General features: G+C 38.3%; 3 protein-coding genes across 3 annotated transcripts; 2 read left to right on the top strand and 1 right to left on the bottom strand.

Annotated features, from left to right (window-relative positions):
* Positions 1–834: 834 nt before the first annotated feature.
* Positions 835–6625, bottom strand: LOC131779965 (uncharacterized). The gene is made up of 7 exons (XM_059096583.2): positions 6106–6625; positions 5555–5649; positions 4765–4921; positions 4062–4125; positions 2970–3235; positions 2208–2373; positions 835–1509 (listed from the first exon to the last, which is right to left on the bottom strand). Exons 1-7 carry the CDS (start codon positions 6616–6618, stop codon positions 1247–1249), a joined length of 1524 nt encoding a protein of 507 aa, XP_058952566.2. The 5' UTR covers positions 6619–6625; the 3' UTR covers positions 835–1246.
* A 951-nt stretch (positions 6626–7576) lies between these two features.
* On the top strand, positions 7577–26646 carry LOC131779933 (uncharacterized). Its single transcript, XM_059096545.2, has 8 exons — positions 7577–8426; positions 8949–9043; positions 15331–15487; positions 17498–17561; positions 23224–23342; positions 23920–24066; positions 24547–24703; positions 25138–26646. The coding sequence occupies exons 1-8, from the start codon at positions 7875–7877 to the stop codon at positions 25404–25406; spliced, it is 1560 nt and encodes a 519-aa protein (XP_058952528.2). The 5' UTR covers positions 7577–7874; the 3' UTR covers positions 25407–26646.
* Positions 11661–12875, top strand: LOC131779934 (melanocyte-stimulating hormone receptor-like). Its single transcript, XM_059096546.2, has one exon. It carries the CDS (start codon positions 11748–11750, stop codon positions 12654–12656), a length of 909 nt encoding a protein of 302 aa, XP_058952529.2. The 5' UTR covers positions 11661–11747; the 3' UTR covers positions 12657–12875.
* Positions 26647–26774: the final 128 nt, after the last annotated feature.

Genomic DNA, 26774 nt, shown 5'->3' with positions numbered 1-26774 from the left:
TAGGCTTGAGGTACAGACAAGTGGTTACTTTTAAGCGAGTCCTAATAACTGTGGTTTGTTTTTGGACTTTCCTCACTACCGCATACGTGATTGTCATGGGCACCTTTGCCCACCTTTTCTTTTACTTCATCACAACAATTTCGCTATGCTTAGCCGTCGCAACTTGCTGTTACATCAAGATTTTTCAGACGCTTAATCGCCATCAAGTTCAAATACAAGAACAAAGTCACAGCCGAGGACACCCAAATGGCCATCCTCCTCTGAACATTGCACGATACAGGAAGACAGTGTCTAACGCAATCTGTGTACAGTTTTCAGTCCTTATCTGCTACATTCCCTTGTTAGTAGTTATAATCTGTATGGCAATTCAGGGCATTGTTCCACCTCTTCTTAAACCATGGGCATTTGCAAGAACCTTCTTGTTTTTTAACTCCACTCTTAAGCCAATTCTGTATTGTTGGAATATAAGAGAGGTAAGGAGAAAAGCCATAGAGATTGTTAGACAGATATTATGTCGCTCTTCGCCTTAGAGTTGCGCTTCCTTCAATGTTGGTCTGTTTGTTTTTTATTCGATGGATTGATTTGTGGTCACTCTTAGTAAATGAAAAGATTTTTATGAGTGTTACTTAGCCAATACCCCTGTTAACCTATTTATTGCACTTGACAAGATAAAAAAAAACCGAGTGGTAGATTCTTGCATAGAGTCGTGAACTGTTGCTGAACAACTAATGCAGAGATCTTAAGAGTAGACAACGTAACTTTTCTGCACGCTATGAATATTGGTTTGGGCTTCCGTCTCCTTTCTGTACTCTGAAGCAGTGATTTCCAGAGCCATTTTTCAGGCAAGGAACAGTGTATTCAGTATGTGTTTAAGTTTACTGTATACTTGGTTTCCATAACCAACACAATCTCGCTTGCAAACGTTCTAGTGGCTCAGTAAGGTGTTTTTATCATTAAAATGTTACCGAAATAAAAGTACAGTTTGATGTGCAATATTTACAACTGATCTTGATAATGTAAATTGTATGACTTATCTATAAACGTATTATAGACGACGAAGAATGTGAGCTGAAACCTCAGCTGGCAGTTAGGGAGTAATGAGTTGTTGGCAGTATTTTTAACACTTCTTCAATTATGTTTATTAGGAAACTAATAGATAACTAAATCGAAATCATGGCAAACATTTTAAAGAAAGTGCTGTGCCAAAGTCTGCGCCTTCATTATTTGTCCTTGTGTTTCGTTTCTTTTACATCTCGTAGCCCAAATTGTCTAGCTCAAACAAGCGTTGCTGTTCTTGTTTGTGCCTTTCCTGTAGAGCTCGGAAGTTCTTTTCCCAGTTCTTGCGGAAAGCTTTAAGCTCATCTTCCATGGCTAACAGCTCTGCACTTTGAGCGGCCATGAGTCGCTCCGTGTGCTCGCCACAGTTTGACGAAGTATTCCTCTGGTGACCGTTCACTTCCAGATTTGTCTTTACTGTCTTCTGGTCAGGTTTGAAGACGTCTTGTTTTGCTGACAAAAGAATAGAACAAGAATGGCTTTTGTAAATTTTCGGCCAGGTTAAGTTGGTGTGAAGTTCCTACAGAACTTGAACAACCGGTTAAAATTACCTATTTTATCCATCAATATAAACTACACAGTCGAATAATTATCGCAAAAAGTTTTAAAGATGTTCATTTCCCAACAGCTACATGAAAAGCAGCGTCTGATAAATTTGTACGTTTTTATTAATAATTTTCTTTTATTTACGTGATTTTATTTAGAAAGTGTGGGATCGTCACGCGCGCAGACTTGATGTCCTAGTAGATAGATATCAAGGAACGGCTTTCAACTTTCTTTATAAAGTGAACTTGTAGATTCAATGCTCGGTCTGTAAACTTCTTTACGTTACGGAAAAAAGGAAAGTTCTTGGCCAAAACTATATAAAGAAATATATGTAGACAACTCCCGTATGTATATGCGGGAAATTGCTGACGCTAAATGCGATTCCAAACAAACATTTTTGTTTTCCTACTCTCTCTGCAATGGTCAATTTGTGTGAATTGAATAAAAAGCTCGTTCTTTGTCGGCTCGAAATGTTTACGTTGGCGCAGATTCTTAACCCATGTTAGATGACTACGAGACAAAATAAACCAGTCTATTAAAAGTTGGAAGAAATTTGAAATCTTGAAGTAAAAACTGACAACAAATATTTAACTGCAGTAGTTTACCTTTCCGATTTTGAATTTCCTGCGCCTTCTTTTCCCGCGGGTAATACTGCCAGAAAAGACCAACAGCTAAGGCGAGCAAGAACAACCCAAACATGCCATAAACTGCGTACCCAAACAGGTTACCATCAAAGTAGTCTGCACCAGAGCTTGAGTTGTCACCGCCATACTAAAAAAAGAGGAGGGATAAAAATACTACGGCTCAGCCGAACGCATTTCTTCGAATTTGGAGAATTTTACTTGAAAGGTATTCAAGATAATTGGAGCTTGTTTTTCCAGGCTATAGAGAACGTTAACGGGCTTTGATCAAATAATTGTAACACTTTTCTTTTCTTATTATTGTTTTGCTTAAAGAGGCTCAATGTAGTTTCTTTTCGTGATCAATAGAACAACAGATTTTCATCAATTGCCTTAATAATGGTATAAATGAATTAAGATCTTTCCCCAACGCAAAAAAGCGAAGTTACTGCAGACACTGTGTACCCTAAGAAAAATACCCCATATTTTTGTCTTTATGCACCTGTTACCCAAAAACGAAATTCTAAGACGTCCATTAGTTATTGTTGAGTGTAGTTGCATACAGCATATCAGAACCAGGCACATCTTACTGCATGCAAAATTTAAACATCTAATCGGTTTAATCGTGAATATACACGTACCATTATTATTTATTTATGTTCCCCATTAGCCGCTCGACCTATCTAACGCAAACCTCTGCTGATTGTCTCTTTAAAAAAAGTACTCCACAGAATTGAATAACAATACCTGTTTTGTTTTGCTGAACTTTTCCAAAATCTCGTGTATTTCCAACTGATGGTTCCCTTGGTAACTCAGGAAACACGATCTTAGGGCCGCGCTAGTCTTGGGTAACACTGCTCCGTAAATGACAGGCTCACCCAGGACTGTGGCCACATATAACTTGTATGTATTGTAATATTCACTGTGCTGAGTAGTGCTGAAAATATCTACTAAAGCTAACACGGTCTCCTCGCTCTTGACGCTCTTGTACAACTCGTCGTAACTTGTTTTGACTAAAACGAAAAAGAAAGTTTATTACTGATGAAAATGCTCTAAGCATAGGACAAATGATGCTCCTACAATACATAAAAGTATCCTTAATTGGATCGATCGTTCGTTCACTTCCATCATCTAGGCAATTGTTTTGAGTGTTATTACCATGCATCACAATTTCAACGCATGTTTTCGGTTTTATTTTATAAGTATTCTCTAAAACCCGATTGATTTTAAACACCGCTATTAAGAGATATCAATCAAATTTTACTGTTTAATGCCCTTTGATATTACATTCCAGTATCCAAAAACCCGCCTATGGACGCCGCCATTTTTGGAAACAGCTTAGTATCCTAGCTACACTCGCAAAACCACAACGCACGGTTCACAAACAACTGCTGCTCTGATCGGAACGAAAAAACCTTATTTGACCAAGAATCCCCTTCCCGTAGCTTCTTACATTACTCAAGCCACTGCATAGAGGTAGAAAAAGGAGTAACTAAACTTTGGTACGTCACAGATGACAGGCCAGATTGCTAGGTAGGATTCAAAACAGTGACACCGAATTTACCAAAATTTGAAGACAACTTTCGAACAATTAGGTTAAGCCTATTGTTTTCAGCTCAATAAAAGATCAGCCCCCAGATATCTCTCGTTGTCACTGTGTTCATTTATCCTTCATTCGCTTTTCAGAACTGAAAACGTTAAAACTGCACAGCGTACGCAATGGTCAAACAACGTGACAACCAATCACTCTTAAAATTATTGCAGAGGAAGATTCGGGTACAGCAGCTGTGCATCGATCGAGATTGCAAAACATGTAAATCTAAAGAAATCTGAACTTACCGTGCACCTCAGCATTTTGTAAAATAGCTAACTGTTCCTCAGCAGAGCCATTCAAAACCGCCACCTGAGAAACCATTGAAATACTCATCAGGATTTGCAAAGTTGAAACTGATTCTCCCACGCCATTCTTCTCTGCTTGTTTGCCCCTTTTTTTCCTCGCAGTAGCTATTCACGGTCACAATGAAACAACTGCAGTTTTATTCCATTCTGGAAGTGCTTTTTCGCTCAAGAAGTTGCAGCCTTTTCGGACCTCAATTTGCAAAAAACGCTCATTCAAGCATTCCAGTAACCATGAACTGATTGACCAATTAGTACTTCCCATTAATATGTTCAGTCAGTGAGTGAAATCAAAAACAGAAGATCACTCTTTCAACCCCTTAACTCTCAGAAGTAATTAAAACGTAAGTTCTCCCAATATCATCCATACATTATCCAGCAAACGAGTAATGAGAATACGCAAACTGATCAGGTTGAAATTGCTATATTGATTTAACCGCAATTCTCATGACTAATTAACAATGAAATGTGCAGAAGCTAGAGGGGAGAATCAACAGTCAGATCTTGGGAGTTTAAGAGTTAACACCTGTAATGCGACCCTGTCTAAAGCTATTATTTGACGCCATCATGTGTAACTTTCAAGTGCTAACAAGTTATCCGTAATGACGTTGGTGTGAGAAAGAAAAGAGTAAGAACACCTACTTACTGGCATTCCATATAGGTTGTTAACTTGTTCAAGACTGTTACTGCTGAGAGATGCTGTTATTATTCCCATAAAGATAGCAAGGATAACAAGACCAACATTAATCCATACCACACCAAAGAGGCGGCCTAAAATACTACGAGGAACTTTATCACCGTAACTAGAAAAGGAAGAGAAAAAGAAATGAAATGAGAGTAAACTTCATGTACAAATGTACGTATGAAGGAGATTATCGCCAAGTCATTATCTTAAGATAGTTACCTGTACTTTGAGGCTTAAAACCAAACTAAATAATGGGGCTAATTTTTATAATGTTAAATAAACCCTCAGCTAGTTGTTATTCTACTACAATTTGCTCGGCATGTATGCCTAAGAAACTTAGTCAGATATGACTATGAATCCAATAAAAACAGGAGCCTCTTTAACGCTACGTTGTATTAAATTGATAGTCGTGTATCCACTCGACCGAAGACGCTAACGAAGAAACCTCCGTTTACAGAAGAACCTGTTCAGATGGGTCACCCTAAGAACATAGGGAACTGGCTGTTGTACATTGGTGATCATAACGAGGAGATACAATGTGTGGTGGCAATCAGTGGCAAGTGGTGGGTTCGAACGTCCTGCCAAAAACAGAGTAAGATCACTTTCAAATAAAATGCCCTTGCGTTAGCACAAACAAGTTTTTGTCTCGTCACAAATACTTTTGGTGTTCATCTCTTTCTACCTCAGCAAATTGTAACTTCATACTTTTTTATTCTTTGTCTTCCCTAGCATAATCTTGTAAGCTACGTACCCCACTGTTGTCATGGTGACAGCAGCCCACCAGACTCCTTCGAATACGCCTATTGGGAAAAACTTTGGGAACTCCTCAGAGTTTTTACGATTGTCCTGGAGGATACATAATGTGAGACCAACATTAAAACATACTTGAGTTGATATAGCACATTAAAGTTATAGTCATTAGTAAATGAACTGAGAGAAGACTCATTATAGACTCATAATTCAATTCCAAGGGCTTACGAATTACAGAACTTGATAGTTCGCGAGCAGATCCTGTTTAAATACCTTATGGCAGCTATGCAGCACTTTCCTACGGTTACAAACTTCACGTGACCAAAATATATATAAAAATAATTTTGCCACAGCAAGCCGAACAGCTGAGGTGAACTCTATTTTGTAGATTCGTAAAGATTCGAGATAATCTGTATGATCAACAAAAAGCTACTTAGTTCTACTCAAACTAGCTTTACTCTTAAGAATCTGATCGAAATGTCCATGTTGCTGTGTAACATAATTTGCCCTTGATGTAAAACTAATTGAGCCAATTAAGACCAATTCTCTTACCAGAGCCCACATGACAATTCCACTGAGAGATAACGACATCCCAATGAAAATCACAATTGGCCAAGAATCCAAAATGGCGGCTAGAAGTTCTTCGCCTGGAATACTCCTCTGTACCACAATAGCCATTCCAGGCGAATGAACCGAGCCTACAAAAGGACGTAGAAATATCGTGTTCTCGAGGCCGACTCTCCGTCCCACAGGAATAATGATCTCTTCTGAGTACTGATCGATCGTAGTTTTCAGTGATTTGGGATACTCGATAAGCTTGGCCGAAATATTGGGACTCTTGTGGCAACAAGCCTTGAAAACGATGCGAAGGATTTCTGGTATAGCACCAGAGATTTCACCTCTTTCCTTGTCCTCGAAAACGTAAGGCTTTTGTTCCCAGTAAACAAGATCCAATGATGTTTTTCCTGTAGAACATGCATTTTGCATGTTAGATGTTGCTAAACCTATTCTTAATAAAGAGAAAACTGAGAGTATGGAAGTCAAACGATCAGAAAAACTCATCATGTTAACAGTTATCAAAACGATATAGTTGGAGTAAACGCCAATACTTGAAAATGTGAACATGAATTACTCTTCACAGCTGTTTTTCGTTTAAAACAATAACAAATCCTTCATTTAACATATCAATAGATATTATCTTTGTTTTAACCATACATTCTCGTATTTTCGTAGTGTTTTAAAGGATAACAATATTTGCAACAATTTCAAACAATTTTAATTTCACCTTCACCTCTCGAGAAGAATTGGAACTTCTGACGCAAGGTATCATTTTTTTAATATAAAAAAATGATCATTTCATCACTTGATTTAGTACAAGCCTTTGATTTCCTATTTTTAAGTGGGTTTTTTTGTGTAGTTGTGAGATTTTAAACAATAGTTTCTCTCCATCAACATATGTAGACGTCGACTTGATTAGAGAAAATTGTGGTTTTTTCTTTCAACAAAGTATGCAATAGGCTGAGCTTAATTACACACTTAACAGCTTTTTTTTCCATATTTTTTTTTCTTATTGAATATGTTGTCAAATCAAATCAATTACACACGCCGCAGTCTGTAATGATATTCATTGCTAAGAAGGACTTTAGATACACTGATTATGTTATGTTATCAATACCAAAAGACTTCCCCAACAACAACTTTTAGAACTAAAAAATATATAGGTTTATATTTGATATAAATATGAATCACACTGCATCTACTTTCGTTGTCAAAGGTGGAAAAGATACTACAACTTAAAGATACCATGCTGAAATTTTGCATAGCTTAAAATATGTCTCCGTTAGTGTTAAACGTATCAGTGTGCTAGATTTTTCTTTTCCTCGCTATGATAACCAGCTATGAAAAATTCATGATGAAGCAGACTATTATCCAATGGAGAAAGTGATACTTTCGCCACAATTTCTTGATGTATAGGACTGTAAGTGAATACAAATCACTCGCCAAAAATACATTGTAACTCTACTGGAAAATGCGATCCAACAGTAGGATGGTAGATAGATCATCTTCTTTTCTTGTCTACAAAACTGCGAAGAAATCAAAAGAACAGGTTTTAATGCCATGATATCCCATTGAACTTACTCCGACACAGTAATTACCGTACGTGTCAAGTGATAAAAGAGACAGGAAAATATCAAGAGAAAATAGAGGACATTTTCAGACATAATCGGACTCGTTGGTAACGCTCATTCCAATTGAATTTTTCCCTTCACGCCTATTGTGAAATAATAATCAAAAGACGTGTTTATTGAGTTCGCAACGCCATGATCAGAGAGAGAAAAATGATGAAACATATTGCAGTGATATTCTTGTTTATAGACAACGTCTTCTTAGCGAACGCTGTCACCGTCGACCACAAGTGCAGCACAGGAGGGCGGCTGACTGTGTTATGGTGGGGCCAGGAGCCGTATATTTACAAATCTGGGGACAAGCAGGAAGATAACTTAAAATCAAAAGTAGATGCACCGGCGTCTATATCAGGGATGTTTCCATTAATCTTGGACCAAGCCCTTGAACGTTGTTGTAAAAGCAGCACAACACTGAACTACACGCAGGTCCCTGAAGGTCCTGCTGGCTTAGATCAACTTCTGGCCGCCGAAGACTTTGATCTCATTTTACCCGTGGGGGCAGAGGTTGGAGCAGGAACTGTTCGTCAGTTCTCGTTCACTGGGTTGCTTGAGTCCCCTGGAGTTGCAGTGCTTATCAAGGGAAACGTGTCTGGGGCTCAGTTATTGCTGTCTGTTCTTCAAGGCTGGCCCATCCTTGTGTTCATTCTCATTTCTGCCTCGCTTGCCGGAGTGGTTATCTGGTTATTTGTAAGTAACAATATGTCCTACTGCTTTGATTGATAAGCCGAATAATTCGTGCAAAACTGACATGGTGGTAGAAAACGTCGCCGTTGCCTTTTAAAGATCATGGTTTAGTGTAGACACTTAAAAAAATGGGCGGGTGGAAAGTGACTGGAATCAAGCTGCCTTTTTTTCGATGATCCATTAAGCGTGGGCCCAGCACGACGCACTAACACTACCCATATCATGGGGTTGTCCGGATCATCGATTTTTTCGGTCATTGGCTCTGGTACAAAACTTTGATTTTTCACTTAAAATCAAATCAAAACTCAGTTGTTTAAGGTCATCTAACAAGGGCTCGATGTTTCGTTATTATTTCGCCTCAGATATCGATTCTCTTCTTGTTTACTGGACGAGGTGGTTTTTGTTCAACTGACAATCCACGTACAACTCAAGCAAACGAACATTTTGTCCAAACGTTAAATTGAAGAAGACATATTTAGTTTCATCGTTATGAATAAAAAGTTTGACCACATTTTCCTCTCTCAGGAACGGAAGGAGAATACAGAGCAATTTCCTGAGTCATTTTCCCATGGTGTGTTTGAAGGATTCTGGTGGGCTTTCATAACTATGACAACCGTTGGGTAAGTACTCGTGCGAACAGAATAGATAATCCTCGTCCAAATCAACCAGGTGCACTTAAAATAACGGGAAGACGGGATTAATATTGTTAGCAATTGAAAAGCTAAGAACCTTTGTTTTGTTAGTTGTTACACTACGCAGTTAAATCGTGAGAAGGCGATTTTTTTTTAATCCGCGAACCGTTCTTTCGCTGAAACACCATCATGTAGTTTCCTTGCGTTTGAAGGCCGTTTATAGTTGCAAGCTCAATTACAACGGATTGATGACCTGCGCTAAAGTTTGGAGAACACGAAATATATTTTGACTAAACCAAAAAACAGTTTTATTGCGAATCCATTGTGCTTTGCATATCTGCATTTGCATGGCTCTCAAAGAAAGGCTCACTCAAGAAAAGGCTAACTTTAACTAATCGCGACTCCATATACATGTTTTACAAAAAGTTCTAGAACATTCCAGAGATCTGTAATACAACTATTTTTAATAACATTACATTGCTATTACATAATAAGAAATTATGCTGACTAAGGGTTCTAGGAAGTTCCATTAAGAGTTCTCAATGAGTCAGCATGACTAAGCGTTCTAGAAACTTCTTCAATTCTATATTTAGTAATTCCGTAACACAACGCACTCTCCATAACAGAAGCCCAAACATGTATACCACATCATCCATGCCTAAAACATAAGATTACTTGATAAAACTATGGCTTGACACGAGAGGAAAAGCTACTTGAGTAAAGTTAGTTAGGAGCCAAATTTCTTTTAGCGTTTGATGGCCATTTATAGTTACACGCTCATCTACAAGTAAGTCAGCCGTCAACAAATCTCGTAACCCTCATGCTGGCATAAGTGAGAGCTAACATTGGGAGTAAGTTGTATTGTTAAGATGCAAGGAGCTACATTCTGAGTGAACCGAGTGATAACGCCCTCAGCTGAGCAAATTTAAGACTCTTGCCGCTCAGCAGACGAAATGCATACAGTTGAAGTACTGCTATGTCATGATGATAAAATGGCTGAGGTATTGTGCGAGTCTTGTGCCATTACTGCAAAAAAGTACTTTCTATCTCCTTAGACCTTATACCTCTTGTGCATCTCAACCACAAAACACAACAAATCAGAAATCGCCAAGGAACGTAACAAGATTTTATATGTTGAAGTTATGAAGAGGAAAATATTGGCATGCAGCTACAAGAAACTATAATGAAAATGTTCCTGCTTGAAACGTTTGACAAAAGAACAGAGCATCTTCAATGTTATCCACCATTTTAGTTGTCATTGCTCAACTTTTACTAACGAGTGCTCTTCAAGTGTTATAAGGACCAGTCAGGGTGAAGGTTCCTAACGGATTCGTCTCTGCAAGGTGATGAAGATAAAAGCAAAGTTCTTTCCTGTCAGCACATTTTAATTCGTGGGCGTCGAGTCACTGAATATGTATGTATGAAATAGATTGATAACCTTTATTTTTGTTTTCTGTCATCTCTAAGATGCATGCTGGAGGCTATTACAAGAAAGAATAACATCTAAAGAAAGTAAAATTGTAATAGCTTTTGTACAAATATTGATTTTCTTTTGTCTTTATACATATTCTTCCTATGTCGTCAGTATTTCATTAAAACGATTCGAAATATTTTCAAAACGATAAAGTGAGCTTCGCTCACTTGTTCGTTTTTTTGATGCATTGCAACTCGTGAATAAAAATCGTTCGTCCGCCCTTTCCATGGAATAATCTCTATTTATTTAAGCAATAGACCATACTTCCTATCGGTTAACAGTTTGATGACCGTCATCATCATCTGAAACTTTGGGTTTGTTTCGGATTTAACATTAAGCTTACGAGTGCACTATTTGTGGCCATATCTTTTGTTTGAAGGGATTATGCTCTTTTATTTAAAAACACATATGCTTAAACTATCGACCCTTGGCTGAATGTCGCAACGCGAAACTTGAAATCATTGGAAATGGCTCAGAGACAATTATAATCATTTTCTTTGGATGTGTAAGGATGTTTTGGTCACCAACAGCTTGTTAATTACCGGGTGACAGAGAGGAAAGTTTGTGTAGGCACAGAGTAGAAGGAGTTTAAATTCTACCACCTTGTTGACATTCAGTCACTTTTGCGTAAAGTTCACATAACAGAAATGAAAATAATACATTACTCGGTACTTTGAAACGAGAAAGGTCTTGACAACAGCAGATGTTTTATTTCTGATACTGATAAAAAGCCAATAGTTTTTGGTTTATTTTTGTCTTTCCATCCTTGATAAGACACATTTTAAGCGAATTGTGGCTAAATGACAACGAGAATTCGGTTTTTTTTTTTTTTGCTAACAAAGCAAATTCAGTATAGGTTGGTTTGTTTCAAGGCTGACTTAAATAACCCACACACACCTCAAGGAACATATATGTATAAAGGCAAAAGAAAATCAATATTGTATAGAAGTTATTACAATTTTACTTTCTCTAAATGTTATTCTTTCTTGTAATAGCCTCCAGCATGCATCTTAGAGATGACAGGAAACAACAATAAAGGTCATCAATCTATTTCATATATACATATTTAATGACTCGACGCCCACGAACTTAAAATTTGCTGACAGGAAAGAACTTTGCTTTCATCTTCATCACCTGGCAGAGACGAATCCGTTAGGAACCTTCACCCTGACTGGTCCTTATAACACTTGAAGAGCACTCGTTAGTAAAAGTTGAGCAATGACAACTAAAATGGCGGATAACATTGAAGATGCTCTGTTCTTTTGTCAAACGTTTCTAACAGGAACATTTTCATTTTGGTTTCTTGTGGCTGCCAATATTTTCCTCTTCATAACTTCAACGTCAAGTAATATATTGATACTTATTGCCTTACACAAGAGCTCATCCCTTCATCCACCCTCTAAGATCTTGTTACGCTCCTTAGCGATTGCTGACTTGTGTGTTGGGTTTGTTTTGGAGCCAGTATTTGTCGCATACTTAATGTCGGTACATTATGGGAACTGGAAAGTGTGTTTTCCGTTGGTTCACCTCTCGGCTGTTGTCGAAATGCTTTCCTGTGTAGTATCTTTACTAACGATGACCGCAATAAGTGTGGACAGGTTGTTTGCCCTGTCACTGGGTGTGAGGTACAGACAAATAGTCACTTCTAAACGCGTGGCGTTGGCCGTTCTCTGTCTTTGGACCGCAAGTATTTGTGCATCAGCCTCGGTATACTGGACTTTTGATATCATTGGATATTATAGCGTTGCGGCTTTCACATTAGGTTTGACAGTTTCAACTTGCTGTTACGCAAAGATATATCAAAAGCTCCTTCATCATCAAGTTCAATTACAAGGCAGTGTTCCTGGCAGAGCTGCACCATTAAACATCGCGCGATACAGAAAAACAGTGTCCAGTGCATTGTGGGTATATTTTACATTAGTTGTGTGTTATCTCCCAGCAGGCATAGTTACAGGTTTGGTTGTGATTCACCCTGGAGAAACCAGGGCACCGAATCTTCTGCTTGCGTGGGTAATGACATTTACACTTTCTTTTTTGAATTCTACGCTTAATCCAGTTGTGTACTGCTGGAAGATCACAGAACTGAGAGAAACAGTCAAGGCCACAGTGAGACAGATGTACCGCTAGAAAATAGTATAAGTATTTTAATCCTAACAGTAATAAGCATCTAATGTCTCCCCACAGTATCACTGCTGAGTCTAGCTCAAGTCTTGAGAATAAAGGAAATGATCATCACCCTAAGAAGCTCTTCTCCTAATACTCTTTTACAATATCTGAGGAAATGTATACAGAACAGTATTGAGAATCCGCCAATTGATGTTGGTGACTGAAGAGTTACGGTTATAAGCTTACATACCACAGATGCTTTTTTTCGGTGGGCCATCTCAACATAGCTTGAAAAAGTAATTCTGTAATAAGAAGTTGCTCAGCTAATAAATATTTGCACCACATAAATTATTTATTAAACTTGAACATTTAGACTTAACGGTCACTTCTCGTCACTTCTGTGGCTGTTTTTGGTCGAAGGAAACAGTGTCAAACAGTCGTACTTTTACGACATGGTTTGGTCATGTCTGTCACAGCGTTTTGCCTTATATTTTGTACTGAAGCTCAGAAGATATGTTTATGGCCATTTTAAAGCAGTGTAGGGTAAAACTGATGCAACCAAGCAACTCGCCTACAGCAATGAATCTTGTTTTTTCTCCTTATCCTAAGAACCGTAAACATGCAGTGAGAAGGTTATTACTGGCAAATCTTAAACTGTTGTTACTACTACGCGAATGTTTCGAGCTGACTATGTTCAGTTTGCAAAAATTAATACTGAACGGCCAATTTGAAATAGAAATGACGCTGTTTATCTTTTCTGTGCTTTATATTGAACAATGTGAGCGTAATTTTCAATGTGAAGTCAAAAATCGTGGTGAAAATGATTGAGTACGCCTAAAACGAAACCAAAACAAAAAGTTTTTCTCTATGTACAGCAACATAATAGACTTACAGCAGACTATAACACTCGGTAAATAATTAAACAATATCGCTTATTTGCTCTTTTCTCCGGCTATGTATATCCGGGTTTGATCGCTCAATAAGCAACACCCATATAATTTCCGGGCACCTGAATGATGAAAAACCTGTCTCAAGCATACCATAAAATAATGACAGTGCATATTGGATGGCGCTTAGAGAGGAAACGCTTTTAATTTACCATCGACGTTGGTCCAATATTTCGTATCAAGATCGATCAAGAGATTCTAGACAGTTCTTAATCTCTTGGATAGATTAAATAAATAATCAGGATTTTCCCCGAAGCAAATAAAACCCTAATAGCTTCTCTCTCATTAAAACAAAGTAGGCGAAGAATCCAACATCAAATCATGGCTCGTGAATCATGCAAAAATGCTGTGGGTTAACGAAGAGTTTATAATGTTTCGCCAGCAAAGTTGTTTTGCAACTGAAATATCTCACTTTCAAGACTATGGATTTTACAGTTAAGTGATTGTGAAACCACTTTAAATTACGGCATCAACGAGCGCTTTTCATTCAATTAATTTATTCTTGTTTTCTCGTCACCATATTCCCACCAATAACGTAGCTCCATTTTCTGCATGTAAACCCAAACACAACCCACAATTCCTCCAATCGCTCTGACGAAGCGCTAACGCTCGAAAAGTCAGCTTTTAAACTCTTAACGATGACCAATTTACGTTATCAACTTAGTTGATAATACTAAATTATAAAGAAATATTATATTTACATATCCATGATAAGAATGCTCAATCTTAAGAGTAAAAGAGTTAAAATATGCGCTTTCTTCCCAAACTCTTCTTAATTAGTCGATACTAAGACACTGCATGTGAGGACTGTAACGATAAATTTAGGTTAAAAAAAATTTTTTTATACTCCAACATAAAACGAGCAGTTACATGTTCGAAAGCCGCGAAGTAACTGACAACCCCGTATGCACATATTATTATAAGAACATTAGTAGCGCGCTCGTTGGGATCAGTTCATGTGTTTAGTTAGTATGTTCCTCCCTTACACTTAGAGCCCGGTATTTTATGCCGCATACTTGCAACAATATTTTGTCACAAGGACACTCAAATTAACTAGAATTATTGTGTTATTTATTATTATAGAGTGTTAACTCTTCGTCAAAGCGAAATATTTGCTCTGACATTCGCTCAGAAACTCTTATCAGAGGCCAATTATGTGAGAGTAGTCCTGAAAAGGACTGTTGTCGGTAATAGTGACTGACGCTTTAATAACCTGAGCGGCAGTCATCATCAGAGTCAAGTGGAGAGTTGTTGTCGGTTTTGTTGTCGTATAAATTGGATTTATTGACTCAGTCGACAATCGATAAAACGAAATTACCTAACGCTAATTGCAAAGTACCCGTGGAAAAATCGTTTTAAATACTGCTATTTCGTTTGCTGGATTAAAAAACACATCGTGCTAAACGACATTATTGAGTTACTACTCTCAGATATACAATGGTTAGTTAAAAAATATCAAAATGGAGTTTGAGTAATAAACGTGCAGGGTTTCAATAGAAGTCAATTATTACCAATGGTCTACCGCCACCTATGAGACTTCTTACCGCAGTCCCAGGTTTAGCTTACGTGCAGGCGCTCGTGCTTGGGTTTCGCCTCAAGGCTCCTTTATGGGCAAAGTTGCGCATCATGCGCCAATGGCACCTTCTTATGGAAAAATTTATGGAGACCCCTGAAATAATAGCTAATTATTCGCTGTAATTTTCAGGTAAACAAACATTGTAAAGCGTAATGATGAATCTATATTTTAGGTATGGAGATTTGGCGCCCAAAACAATTCCTGGGAAGCTTTTGGGTCTGATATGGATGTTAGCGGGTCTTATCATCATTACCATGTTCATCAGTATCATCACAGCAGCATTGACCAATGTCAGTCTGCTAGGACGGACCAACCTTCGAGGGGTCACGGTAAGTACTGGGACTGAGTTCGACCTCGGTAAGAAGAGGCTGATTCGTTGTAGATGGTACAAATTACTTTCTTACTTCATCATACTTCGGTAAAACTGGAGAAAAATTGAATTAACTTTATTTAAACACGAAAGCCATGAGCTAATCAGGTTGATTACTGTCAAATGTTACCCTCGTTAAATAAAGTCTACAACTACTACGACTGCATTAAACTGTAGCTCAACAGAGAGTTCGTGTTAAGATGGATTTTATTCAATTACAATAATAGTGAAGAGAAAAGATTGGTTATAGATAGAGATGTTTAAAAAGCTTTTGATAAGAGGGTGAGACGAAGAAGAACCCTGAGTCTTTCCAATGAGGATTTTTGCCTCGATCAGACTTTCCGATTTTGACGACACATTCCCTAATAACTGAAACACAGAGAATAAAGGGGAGAAGTTTCTAAAGAAACTGTGGTGCTGCATCGGTGTTGGAGTATAACAAGATAGTTTTGGTATTAATGATGATAACGTAAAGAGTTTCAAAGCTGACGCTTTGGGCGTAAACCCTCTCGTCAGAGCCAATGGAGAAATTGTGTGTTGTGTGTGGGTTTATATGCGGAAAATGGAGCTACGCTATTAGTGGGAACATAGTGACGAGAAAAACAAGAATAAATTAGTTGAATGAAAAGCGTTCGTTGATACCGTGGGGATTAAGAGTGCCGATTTGAAATATTAATTTTGTGAAAGAGTTGGAGGCTTTCCGAACTGCCTGGATGTAAGGAAAGGCCGCAAACTGCCATATGCTGCTTAGAATGAGTAAGGAGATTAAAGTGTCTGCAATTGGTTTGGATGCGTCCTTGTCGTTCCTATCTACGTCGTGGTGTTCTCAGAATCGGTCATCAAGTCGTCTTCCTGTTTCACCAATGTATACCTTTTTGCAATAAATGTAAGTTATGCAATAGCTGACATCGGCGGCGGAGCACGTGAAGTGATCAGTGATCTTGATCTTAATGGATTTCTTTGGTCCTGATATTTTCTCAACGTTATGAATGAAAGGACAAGTTTTGCATCGTGAGCGTGCGCATTTGAAAGTTCCATTGAGGTTGGTCATTGCTTTGTAATGAACTTTTGTACAAAAAGTTACCTAAGTTTTAGTCACGTTTGAATTAAATAAGTGGAGGTTGCGAAAAGATAGAGCGTCCAATAAATTCATCGATAGTCAGCCCTACAAACATAATAGAAGGAAAATACCGATCGCATTCCATTCACACTCAAATTTCACCCTCACAACCACGCAGTTAAATGCATCATTCTTAAAAACTTTAGATTACTTCAAAATGATTCAGAGACTGGTATTATCATTTTGCAACCTCCACGGGTTTTTTTATTTAAACGTGACAAAAACGTAGGCAACTTTTTGCTCAGAAGTTCATGACAAACTAATGACCAACCTGGAACTTTCAGGGTCAGTTCTGTTATTGATACTAAGTTCAAATGTAAAAATTGTCCAGTACACTGCCGGATGCTAACTGATCACCAAATAACATTCAACTGTTTATCAAATAAATTGTATAGTAGCGGTAGAAAGGTATTCAAGAAACTGCCTAATGTCGGGCAAATCGGTATAGAAAGCACCATTAAGTTTGAAACGACACCCAACGGATTCCAAGACGGACAGTACCACGATAAAAAGGTCTGAAGCCAGGCTTTGGAAAAGTTAGTTTGCTGGCTGATTGTGTGGTGAGCCAAGGTATCAAGAATAGTGAAGTTTTTAGAATGAAGCAGCAACGGTTGATACGTTGAGTATCAAGAAGACTGTTAATTGATATTTTTTTGATAAGAGGGGAGACCACGTCATGAAAATTGGATTATTCACTACACAATGCATCGAAAAACGAGACCGCAAGAATGTACAAGTCGAATAAGATAAGTTGGGAGAAAATACCATTTATGAAGTTTTTATGCCTTGTGGTAATTAGTGAAGTTAGACTTATGAAACTAATTTATCCCTAATTGACTTTCATGGCAGATTTCAGTCGTTAATCACAGCGAGGAACACAAGCTTGGAATTCGAGAAATTGCGAATGTTGAAGGTAAACAACAGTGTTAATTATCTGATTTATAGGGCTTTGAAACATCTCTGTATTTCTCTATTATCATTTTTAAATTCTTTTGCATAACTCTAATCTTAAAAGACCTCCTGTAATTTCCCCTTCAGTTTTCAAGGAGACGGTTGTAAAAGGTCACGAAACTGAAATCGTGCGTGTTAAGAACAAAATAATTAATGGCAAATTTTTTTCGTAAGAACGATCGCTGTCTAATCGAGGGATACAACATTAATTTTAACAAACATTCAAATAATTTGCATTATTATTATTATATTATTAAGTTCACGTATTTTAATTCAAATTTTTTTCCGCATTTACGGTTCACTCGTCGAAGACTGCAGTTCAGGCAGTCGAAAGCTCGTACTTTCTTAACGTGATCGTTCTGGCCGGAGATCGTTCTTAAAAAAATACCATGTTTTACCCTGGCTGCGGCTCTTTTATATTTTCCAAATAATTAGTGTTAACAGATACTAGCTGCCTTCAATCGATTCCTTCCTTCTCCTTTATATTTGTGTTAGAAATGCTTTGATGACGCACTTAGTTTTTACATCCGCAACAGTTAAGGAGCATGTGCGTGTGTTATTCTGATTCGTTCATAAGTTTACCTATAACTTAGTTGCTTTTCGTTTTTTGTTTGGAACCTTTGTCATGAAACTAACGCGTATGGGTTAGAGGACGGAAATAATCAGTTGAAACAATAAAGCGACAAAAATTACCTCATTAAACTTCGTTAATTTTTTTCTCCGCCAAAGAACTCTGAATATTAGAACTATCTGCTGATGACATTTCCAGGTGATGTGATCAGGATCTTTAAAAGAATCAGATTCAGAGACCGAAACGCTGGCTTGACGACACCATGACCCGAAACAAATGAAAATTACATCACTGTTCTTAATAGATCAATTAAGATAATGAACTCGAAAATAAAGCGCACAGACGATTTTTTTAAAAGTTTCTCATCTATTCATGTTTTGCATAGGTCTTAGGCTCTTTCTATCTCAGTTTATCTCTGTCTCTTTTCTTTCCACTCTGTAAGACCGAAAAAAATCGCGTTACTGCTATGGTGACTGTTTGTTACGTTAGCTCAGAGTATAAAAAAGAAAAAAGTACAAAGGAACATACATACATACATACATACATAACTTTATTTGATAACGCAGGTTAAAATTTGCGCAACTTTACAGCTGATGTGGACCTGCCTAAACTAATTAGTCTATAATTATATAAAATACAGATATGATAAAATTTATAAGTTGAATAAATCAAGTAAACCATAAAGTTTTAGTAATAGTGAAAATTTGGTTTCATGTTTTGTATAACATTACCTCCCTTTTCAAAATTAATATTCATAACAGTTTGCTTGGATTGTTTTAAGTTATATTTAAAAATAGATAAATTTGGAGAATCTTTAACATTATCGGGAAGTGCATTCCATGCTACTGCAGATCTATGAGCAAAGGACCTACGACCCAATTCGGTTTTGGGCCTATTAAGTACAACATTCAGGGATTTCCTTAGGTTATAACTGTTAGAGTTCTTGGTCACCAAACAATTAATTTCCCGCAACCCTAAATTATAATAAGCATTATATGTAATAGTTAAGATACGTAGCTTATAAAAATACTCTAAAGGCATCCAGCCAACCTTAGAAAGTACATCATTATCCCCAAAACTATTTGGTATCTTATGAATTAGCCTGGCAGCCCTGATGTGAATCATTTCTAGATCTTTAAGCTTGGATCCAGACCCCCAAATTGCAATTCCATATAGAACACTTGGTATAACTATCCTATAGTAAAAAGTCTCCAAGATAGATGTACATAGGAAATTTATACGTCTCAACATTTTAACTTTGGCATTAAATGCAGATCTAGCCAATGCAACATGCTGAGACCAAGAGAGTTTATCATCAATTGTAACCCCAAGGCAATTGGTGGAGGACACATACCGAATGGTGTCCATACCCCACTTCAGCTGTTTCAAAGGACCTATGAAGGGGGTAGTACTTAAGACCATTGCCTCGGATTTACCTTCATGTAGAATCAATCTGTTACTAAGACACCAGGAATTAACCTGGTCCAAAACAGCCTGTAACCCTGTTGTTATTTCATCAACAGTATTCCCTACTACATATATTGTTGTGTCATCAGCATACATATAGACTTCTCCACTGGTAATAGATTCAGGGAGGTCATTAACATAAGATGCAAACAATCTTGGTCCTAGTAAGGATCCCTGAGGGACCCCAGCTCTAATGGGGATTCTATCAGATCTAGACCCACTTACACTAGTCCCTTGTACACGGTTGGAGAGATAGTCATTGATCCATTTCCACATATCACCTGCCAAGCCAACAGCCTTGAGTTTCTCAGTAAGAATACTGTGGTTGACACAATCAAAAGCTTTGCGGAAATCAATGAATAAGACTCCAACCTTATGGCCTCTATCCAGGGCACTCCCCCAGGACTCAGTGAGATGAAGGAGGAGGCTCTCCGTTGAATAGCCCCTCCTAAATCCCCATTGTCTATCTGTGAGAATGCCATTGGATAACATGTGATCATCAAGTGAGTCACACACTACCTTCTCAAGAAGCTTTCCTGGTGTACTAAGCAAGGATATAGGTCGGTAATTGTTAGGATCCATACAGGATGAACGAAATCAAAATAAATCTTTGAACCAGATTTGCGCAAAGCTGTTGTTACGTTGTTGGTATCCTTCCTTTCTAAGTGAATAGGAAGGAAAAAGGTGTTTCAACTGTTCGGGTTCAACCAATCATTCATGTTTGCTGTTGGGCATTGTTTCAGAAATGATGAAAAAACAAGCAGTGCATCGAACGAGACATTGTCTGGGAACCTAAAACATATATTGGCGTGCCGTTTGTATCGAAATAATGATCTTGTTTGCGATCATCTATGGTTTAAATGCAATAGTGGCGTTTGTAGGAAATCTCTTCGTCTTACTTGTGGTAGCAATCTACAACCGTTTTCACAAAAAAAGATACATTTTGTTGGCCAGCTTAGCACTTTCAGATTTGCTCTTTGCCATACTGGTGGTCAGCAATCGCGCCGCCACCAATGCTCTTGAGCAATGGCCTTTTGGAACCACTTGGTGCCTTGGAAACGCGTTTATTGCCAGACTTCTTCACTTAACTACGGTGTTCCATCTTTGTGCGATATCTCATGAAAGATACACTGCCATCGTCAGGCAGCCATTAACCTACATTGACAACTTCACCAAGATGAGAATATTTCTCTATCTAACTTTGTTATGGTTTTTACCGGCGGCTATATCCCAAGGTCCGTTCATCGGATGGGGAGACTTTACCTACAACCCAGGAATATTCACTTGCGAGCAGTATTGGGACAGACACACAACTTTTCCTTTGCTGATATCTTCTTTTCTCATTCCACTGATCTTAATAAGCTTCCTAAACTACAAGGTTCTCAAAGTCGTCTGTCAGATTCAAAGCAGTTTCAAAGTTGTAAGTGGCCTATCCAGCATAGAAAACAAGACGGCAGATGAGTTGACCGGGCAGCAATCATGCTTCAGTAATAACCAATCTCAGAATCCCAATCAACAACACACAAGGAAATGCAAGAGTCCAGATGATACCAAGGGCGAAGAACATAGGCCTTTGTCTCAAATACAGAATGTGACTGGTAAGAGCTTTCTCCCTTCTCAAATGCAAGATGAAGGAAATGACCTATATCGACCTTATCCTGCAGAAACAACTCTTTTGCAAGCACACCAGGTAGGAGAAGTATTTACAGCCCAATACCGATCCAATGATGGTTCCCAGCACCGATTCCATGAAGTCCGATCGCACTCGTCACCAAAACATTTACATAGTCTAATAGATGCGCCAAAAAATCAGTCCTTTTTCAATGGCCAGAGCAACAATTGCAATGAAGCAGTAGAAATTGGATGCTCCAAAGCAAAGATATTTCAGAGGCACCATCAACAAACCCATAGTCATGCTGTGGCAGAACGCGAACACGACAAATTTGATGAAATAACTATCGAGATGGTCTTTGCTCAAAAAGACCAGTCGTCACAACAACCTCAGAGTTTTGGCACTCTACAAGATAATGATGGATTACAGGTGGGTGGTATGAAGAGTCAGAGTCTCAGAAAGGAAAGAAAAACTGTGAGATGAACTGTTTACAAAATCACAACTAAAAATACTGTTGGCGTAGCAACTGACGTCAATCGATCCCAAAGAGAAAGACCATCTCCAGGAGAGCACAAAATCAAAATTCTAATCCAGAAAAAAAAGGCTTACCCCGAATGTGATTTTGAAGTAGTCAGTCACTCAGTCACTTAAGCAAAGGCATTGCCTGTGCATCTACGCGAAGAAGATTGCCTAACACCGCACATCAATCGAAGAACATTCCAAGATGAGCAGGCAAAGGAACGAGAAATGCCAATGAATGGCAGTCCTTCAAATTGCCACAATTTACAAGCCCCGGCCAAAAATTGGGTACCCAAACAAAGAGAAAAGCCAGGAGAAACTGTGATGTTACTTGCTAAGCTGCTTGGAGAGGGAAAAGCCGCCCGAGATGTCATGATTATAATTGGAACTTTTATTCTATGTTACCTTCCCCTATGGATCATGGCTTTGTACCGTTCCCTTGGTGGGCGGACTGCAGCGAAGACCACTCTATCAATACATTACATATATTCCTTCAGCATGCTTTGCAATCCTATAATCTATTCTGTGAGAAAAAAAGGGTTTAGGAAAGCTCTGAAAAAGATGTTAAGACTGTGAAATTTATTTTCTTCGAAGGCTTAGTTGTAGCTAAGAAGACTATGCGTATTTTTACTCTCTCGATACAGTAGTATAGTTTCAAACGACTCAAAATTGATGTAAACGCTGTTATGAACGAAATGTTTTAAAAAAACAGCTAAGTCTACAGTATCCCAGTAGTCTCGATAACTATTAGCACAATATGCAAGTTATGTATTTATTTTATTGGTAAGGACGTGGTGTAGATCCGAGTGTTGTCCAAAGTATTGGACATTAGTTAATTTTTGCATATAAATGGCTAGTCAAGCTAATGGCGTAACACTGAAGTTTAATGAAAAATTGATACTGCTATTACTGTAGAAGAAGAAAGCAAACTGTATTGTGGCTTCAGTTGGCCGAGAGGGACGTAATCAGCACTAAAATTGTTTAGAAGTTCGGCCTGATTCATGTAAACACATGTTGTTGATAGATATGTAACAGAAGAGTAGAAATCTGAATACAGAAAATGAAATGCGTTATTTATGGCTTAAACAATGAGTGTTCCATGACTCTATTGCACTTATTCGTCAGTTAACATTTCGACATCATCTGGACTTAAAATTTCATCTTAGTGAAAGTCATGTGGTATTTGATTACAGACTTAATGGTTGACACACGAAGATGACTTAGTTAACTCTTTAGACCCTAACATCCCTGACATCGGTATTCATTCTCTCCACACTGTTTTGTAAACATTTCTTAAGGTACTAAATAATCAAACATATGATACAAAAAAGTACACGGATAGTGGGAGGTTGACTTTCGCGGTTTGTTTACATCAAAAGTCACGTGACACTACACGTGAACTCAAAAGCCTAAAAGGTGAATTGTAACTGCATTGTGACTTTGTTACTTATGTAGCTCTGAGTAACAGCGACCAAGTGTTTCAATATGTGCTGGACCGTCGAGTGGAAGGTGCATTGGTGGACGTACACGGACTCAAGCATCACATAAATGCCCTCACTCAACACAATATTCAGGTAAATCAGTAGTGCATACGAATTCTCTGTCTGTTGTCTCTTGTCTGCTGTCTTGTCTTTCGTTATTTCCATCCTGTAAAGTAGGATATGAACAATCCCAGTGGCCATCGTGAAAACGGTGAGGATTCGGTGGTTCAAATCTGTGTCGTTTTAAGTTAACACCAACTCTGATTCCTCAATCCTACCATAATTTGAGGTCCATTTCCTCGAAAAAAATTTAGGGAAATGCCAAATTTTTGCTTGATTAAAGTTTTGATTTTTTTTACATCATTGGTTAACGTGGCAACGCTACAGTCTCTTAAAATTAGCGCATTTAATTTTCAGCCTTATGCGTTCTTTAACTCACACGAAAAAGAGTTTGCTAATCCCCCACTTCGTTATTAAATTCCGATCTTTCTACAAAATTTTTAATACATCTGCGTAGAGGTTTAGAGACACCCCTGAAATTTGAGTTGATTTTAGGCAATTCGTTTTCTTGTTTCGCTGCAAAATTGCAAGATAGTTCCTCCCAAAAATAAGGCAGGCTTATTCTGCCGTGATCGAACCAAAACTTTTACATATGATCACTGTCCTACAGGTTGGAAACATTCTAACGAGTCACGTTTCATATGGAGCGATCCTTGCACGCAACTCGACAGATTTTTTGAAATGCTTCAATGAATACGTTCAAACGGAAGAGCAGTGGCTTTACTACATTCTGGCCGAAAATACCGGAACCACACAGGTAGGTTTGACAAAGGAAGCGGCAACTATATTTTAAACAAAAGAGATTATTATATGGCAAGGAAGTCTTGAGGTAAATCCATACGTCTTGATTGGTTCCTACTTGGTCGGGATTTCGCCACATGGATCGATTCCAAGGAAACGGCTACAAGTCGTGAAATTTTGTACTCGAAAGTCAGCAAATTCCACACAAATAGGTTTGGTCTAGGTACCATTTAATAAACTACTCACTAACCTCGCTTATTAAAACCGTACCGGGGAATATTGGCTCTCGCTTGTTTTTGTACAGACCTCGCCGTGCTCGGTCCGTATACTGCCACGACCTCAGGCCAATATTCCCTAGTAGAGCTCTCGCGCTAGGCTACAGCCCTTACGCTAAAACTTATTATTTCAATGAAAAGAGTACTGCACGCCTTTGGGTAGTGTAATAAACCTTGGTGACAGTACTGGCAACTAATGAGGTACTTTTCTTGTTCAAAAGGAAAAGATAAGCGTTGCAGAAGATTACTTTGGAAGCGGAGGAATATTCAGCATTACAGTATATGGTGGGCTGGCCTTGTTTGTGGTGCTCATGGCCGCAGGGATTGGCTGGGAAGCATACAAGAAAAACAAAATGAAAAACAACGGGAAAAGCGGAGGTAAGGAAAAATCTCGTTCTGTTGTCTCTTCTGGTCCGATCCAGCTTAACCACTTTGAACGACACAAGGGAGAATTTATATAAATATTGAGCAGCAAATTAACAAATCGACAGTAGTTCAGCGTGATCTGTTGTCTTATCGACAACACTATTCTTCTACACAGTAGTCAAATTGCTGTGCGCCTCGTGAGTCCGTTACAAATTTGTCTTTGTCGATGAAAGGACAGACCACGCTTAACCACAGTTGATTGTTTTTTACCACAATATCGACGTCAAACTAAAAGATCCTTTCAATGCGTGACCATTGCGTGAGACGCTGACGCGAGCAGATTTCTCTGTACTCTCATCGACAACGCCAAATTGGCCAATTAGAATGCGACATCACTGCCAATTGTGGTAAAAATATTAAAACATATTCTTTCTCTCTACCATCAGCAAGCTCCATCACAGCACCCACAGCCATTGTACTGGAGGACTTAGGGACCCACCCGACCCCAAGGCTGTCATTTGGTCATGCACCTTCTGAGCAACTTGTCTCCAAACACAGCATGGAAATCATGAAGATGGACGAAGAGCTAAATAATTTCCGCCGGGACTGGCAGGAAAAACGTACGAAAATGCTTGAGCGACATCAGAGAGAACGAGCTGTTTCTGGCATGAATGGTGACACTAACAGTTCCCTAACACCTCTTAAAGGGAATTGAGTTTACTGTATGACTTCTAGATGAGCTCACATTGTAACTTCTCTCCGAGTTATCATTACACCGTAGGGCAGACAGGTGACGAAAACTTGAAATTTAAATCTAATACTGTCTTGATATACTCCTAAATTCTCAAAACATAAGCAGCAGCTGTTATATGGCAGTTAGAAAGGAAAACAATGTTCCTTTACCTTAGGACTAATGGAATTAAGGTTGCATAGCAAAATATAGATGCTTGGTATGATTTCAGGACATCAAGTTTTTGTTCTCGACTGAGTTAAAAATTTCGTTATCACTGAAGAGCCGTTTTGGAAGATTTCACAGCTTTGATGCTCGATAACTTTCATCGCACCAACTTTATACTTAATTAGAACCGGGCATATTCCTTCCCTCTAATGATTCCGAATCGAGGCGGGCCAAAAAAAGAAAAAACAAAAACGAAATGAAACATCTTAAGTACCTCATCCGACAATTTTCCCGTATACTGAAAGAAATAAACCTGTTTTAGTATCTTTGTGGTATATGCTAAGACAATTATTCACTTCAGTGTAGGTGAAAGCAGTGAATATTAACCTTGCCTCTTCGAAACTCGGTAAAAATCCATCATCATTCACCTCCACTTCGGTGAATATTTGTTAAATATTCCTAGCTATGGAATCGTTTGCACGTTTTGTTGATAAGATCTTATATAAAACAAGACCTCACCGAGACAAAGCTTAAACTATGACATTTCTATTTGGTAGAAAATATTGCTTTTATCGCCCGCTTATTGGCTGGCGGATAGGTGATTTAAAAAATAACATTCATATTCAAATAACTGGAGAGAAAACTTGAGTGTCTTGTTTTGATACCATTACCTGATGGGAAATCATTTAGGTGAACGAGGTGGCCATTCCAGAAAACGCGCAAGTGTGAAAACATTTGGTTCAACCTTTGCAACATCTTTAAACAACGTTTTTAACTAATGATGCAAGACTAAAAAGAAAAGAATGGAAATTACGCCTGGACAGTTGAACCAAAGTCTCCAGAAGTTCTACGTATCGGCAACGAAGACAGCAATAGTCACGATAGGTAGCCTAGGAGACTGTTTCACAGAGATCCTCCTAAACAATGTTGGTCACATCAAATTTTTCTTTAATCTTTGCATGTGAATTATACTTGGTTAGGTTAGTTACAAGGTCAGTCGTCTTACTTTTAATTTGTCACTAAAAGCCGCTTAAGTTATCATCAAATAAAGAATAAAGTTAGCTGTTTCTTACAGAACCCACTTGTCTTGATTCCGTTCTGTGCTATACAATGTCTCAACTCCCAGTGAGGGACTGGACCGATAGTCAACACTTCTACTCTGCCTTCGAAAATTCTCTGTCAAAA

This window comes from Pocillopora verrucosa, chromosome 8 (assembly GCF_036669915.1).
Source record: "Pocillopora verrucosa isolate sample1 chromosome 8, ASM3666991v2, whole genome shotgun sequence".
Classification (NCBI taxonomy): Eukaryota; Metazoa; Cnidaria; class Anthozoa; order Scleractinia; family Pocilloporidae; genus Pocillopora; species Pocillopora verrucosa.
Note: the sequence above shows the minus strand (reverse complement) of the source record. Positions and strands in the feature narration are given on the sequence as shown.

What these genes read in the sequence shown, in the direction of transcription:
- LOC131779934 (XM_059096546.2), top strand. Translation starts at nt 11,748, where the DNA reads ATGACAACTAAAATGGCGGATAACATTGAAGATGCTCTGTTCTTTTGT.
- LOC131779933 (XM_059096545.2), top strand. Translation starts at nt 7,875, where the DNA reads ATGATCAGAGAGAGAAAAATGATGAAACATATTGCAGTGATATTCTTG. An exon ending in ATAACTATGACAACCGTTGG is followed by an intron (nt 9,044 to 15,330) that starts GTAAGTACTCGT and finishes TCTATATTTTAG; the next exon opens with GTATGGAGATTTGGCGCCCA. An exon ending in AAAATACCGGAACCACACAG is followed by an intron (nt 24,067 to 24,546) that starts GTAGGTTTGACA and finishes CTTGTTCAAAAG; the next exon opens with GAAAAGATAAGCGTTGCAGA.
- LOC131779965 (XM_059096583.2), bottom strand. Translation starts at nt 6,618, where the DNA reads ATGATGAGTTTTTCTGATCGTTTGACTTCCATACTCTCAGTTTTCTCT. An exon ending in GAATTGTCATGTGGGCTCTG is followed by an intron (nt 5,650 to 6,105) that starts GTAAGAGAATTG and finishes TGTATCCTCCAG; the next exon opens with GACAATCGTAAAAACTCTGA. An exon ending in ACAAAATGCTGAGGTGCACG is followed by an intron (nt 3,236 to 4,061) that starts GTAAGTTCAGAT and finishes TTTTCGTTTTAG; the next exon opens with TCAAAACAAGTTACGACGAG.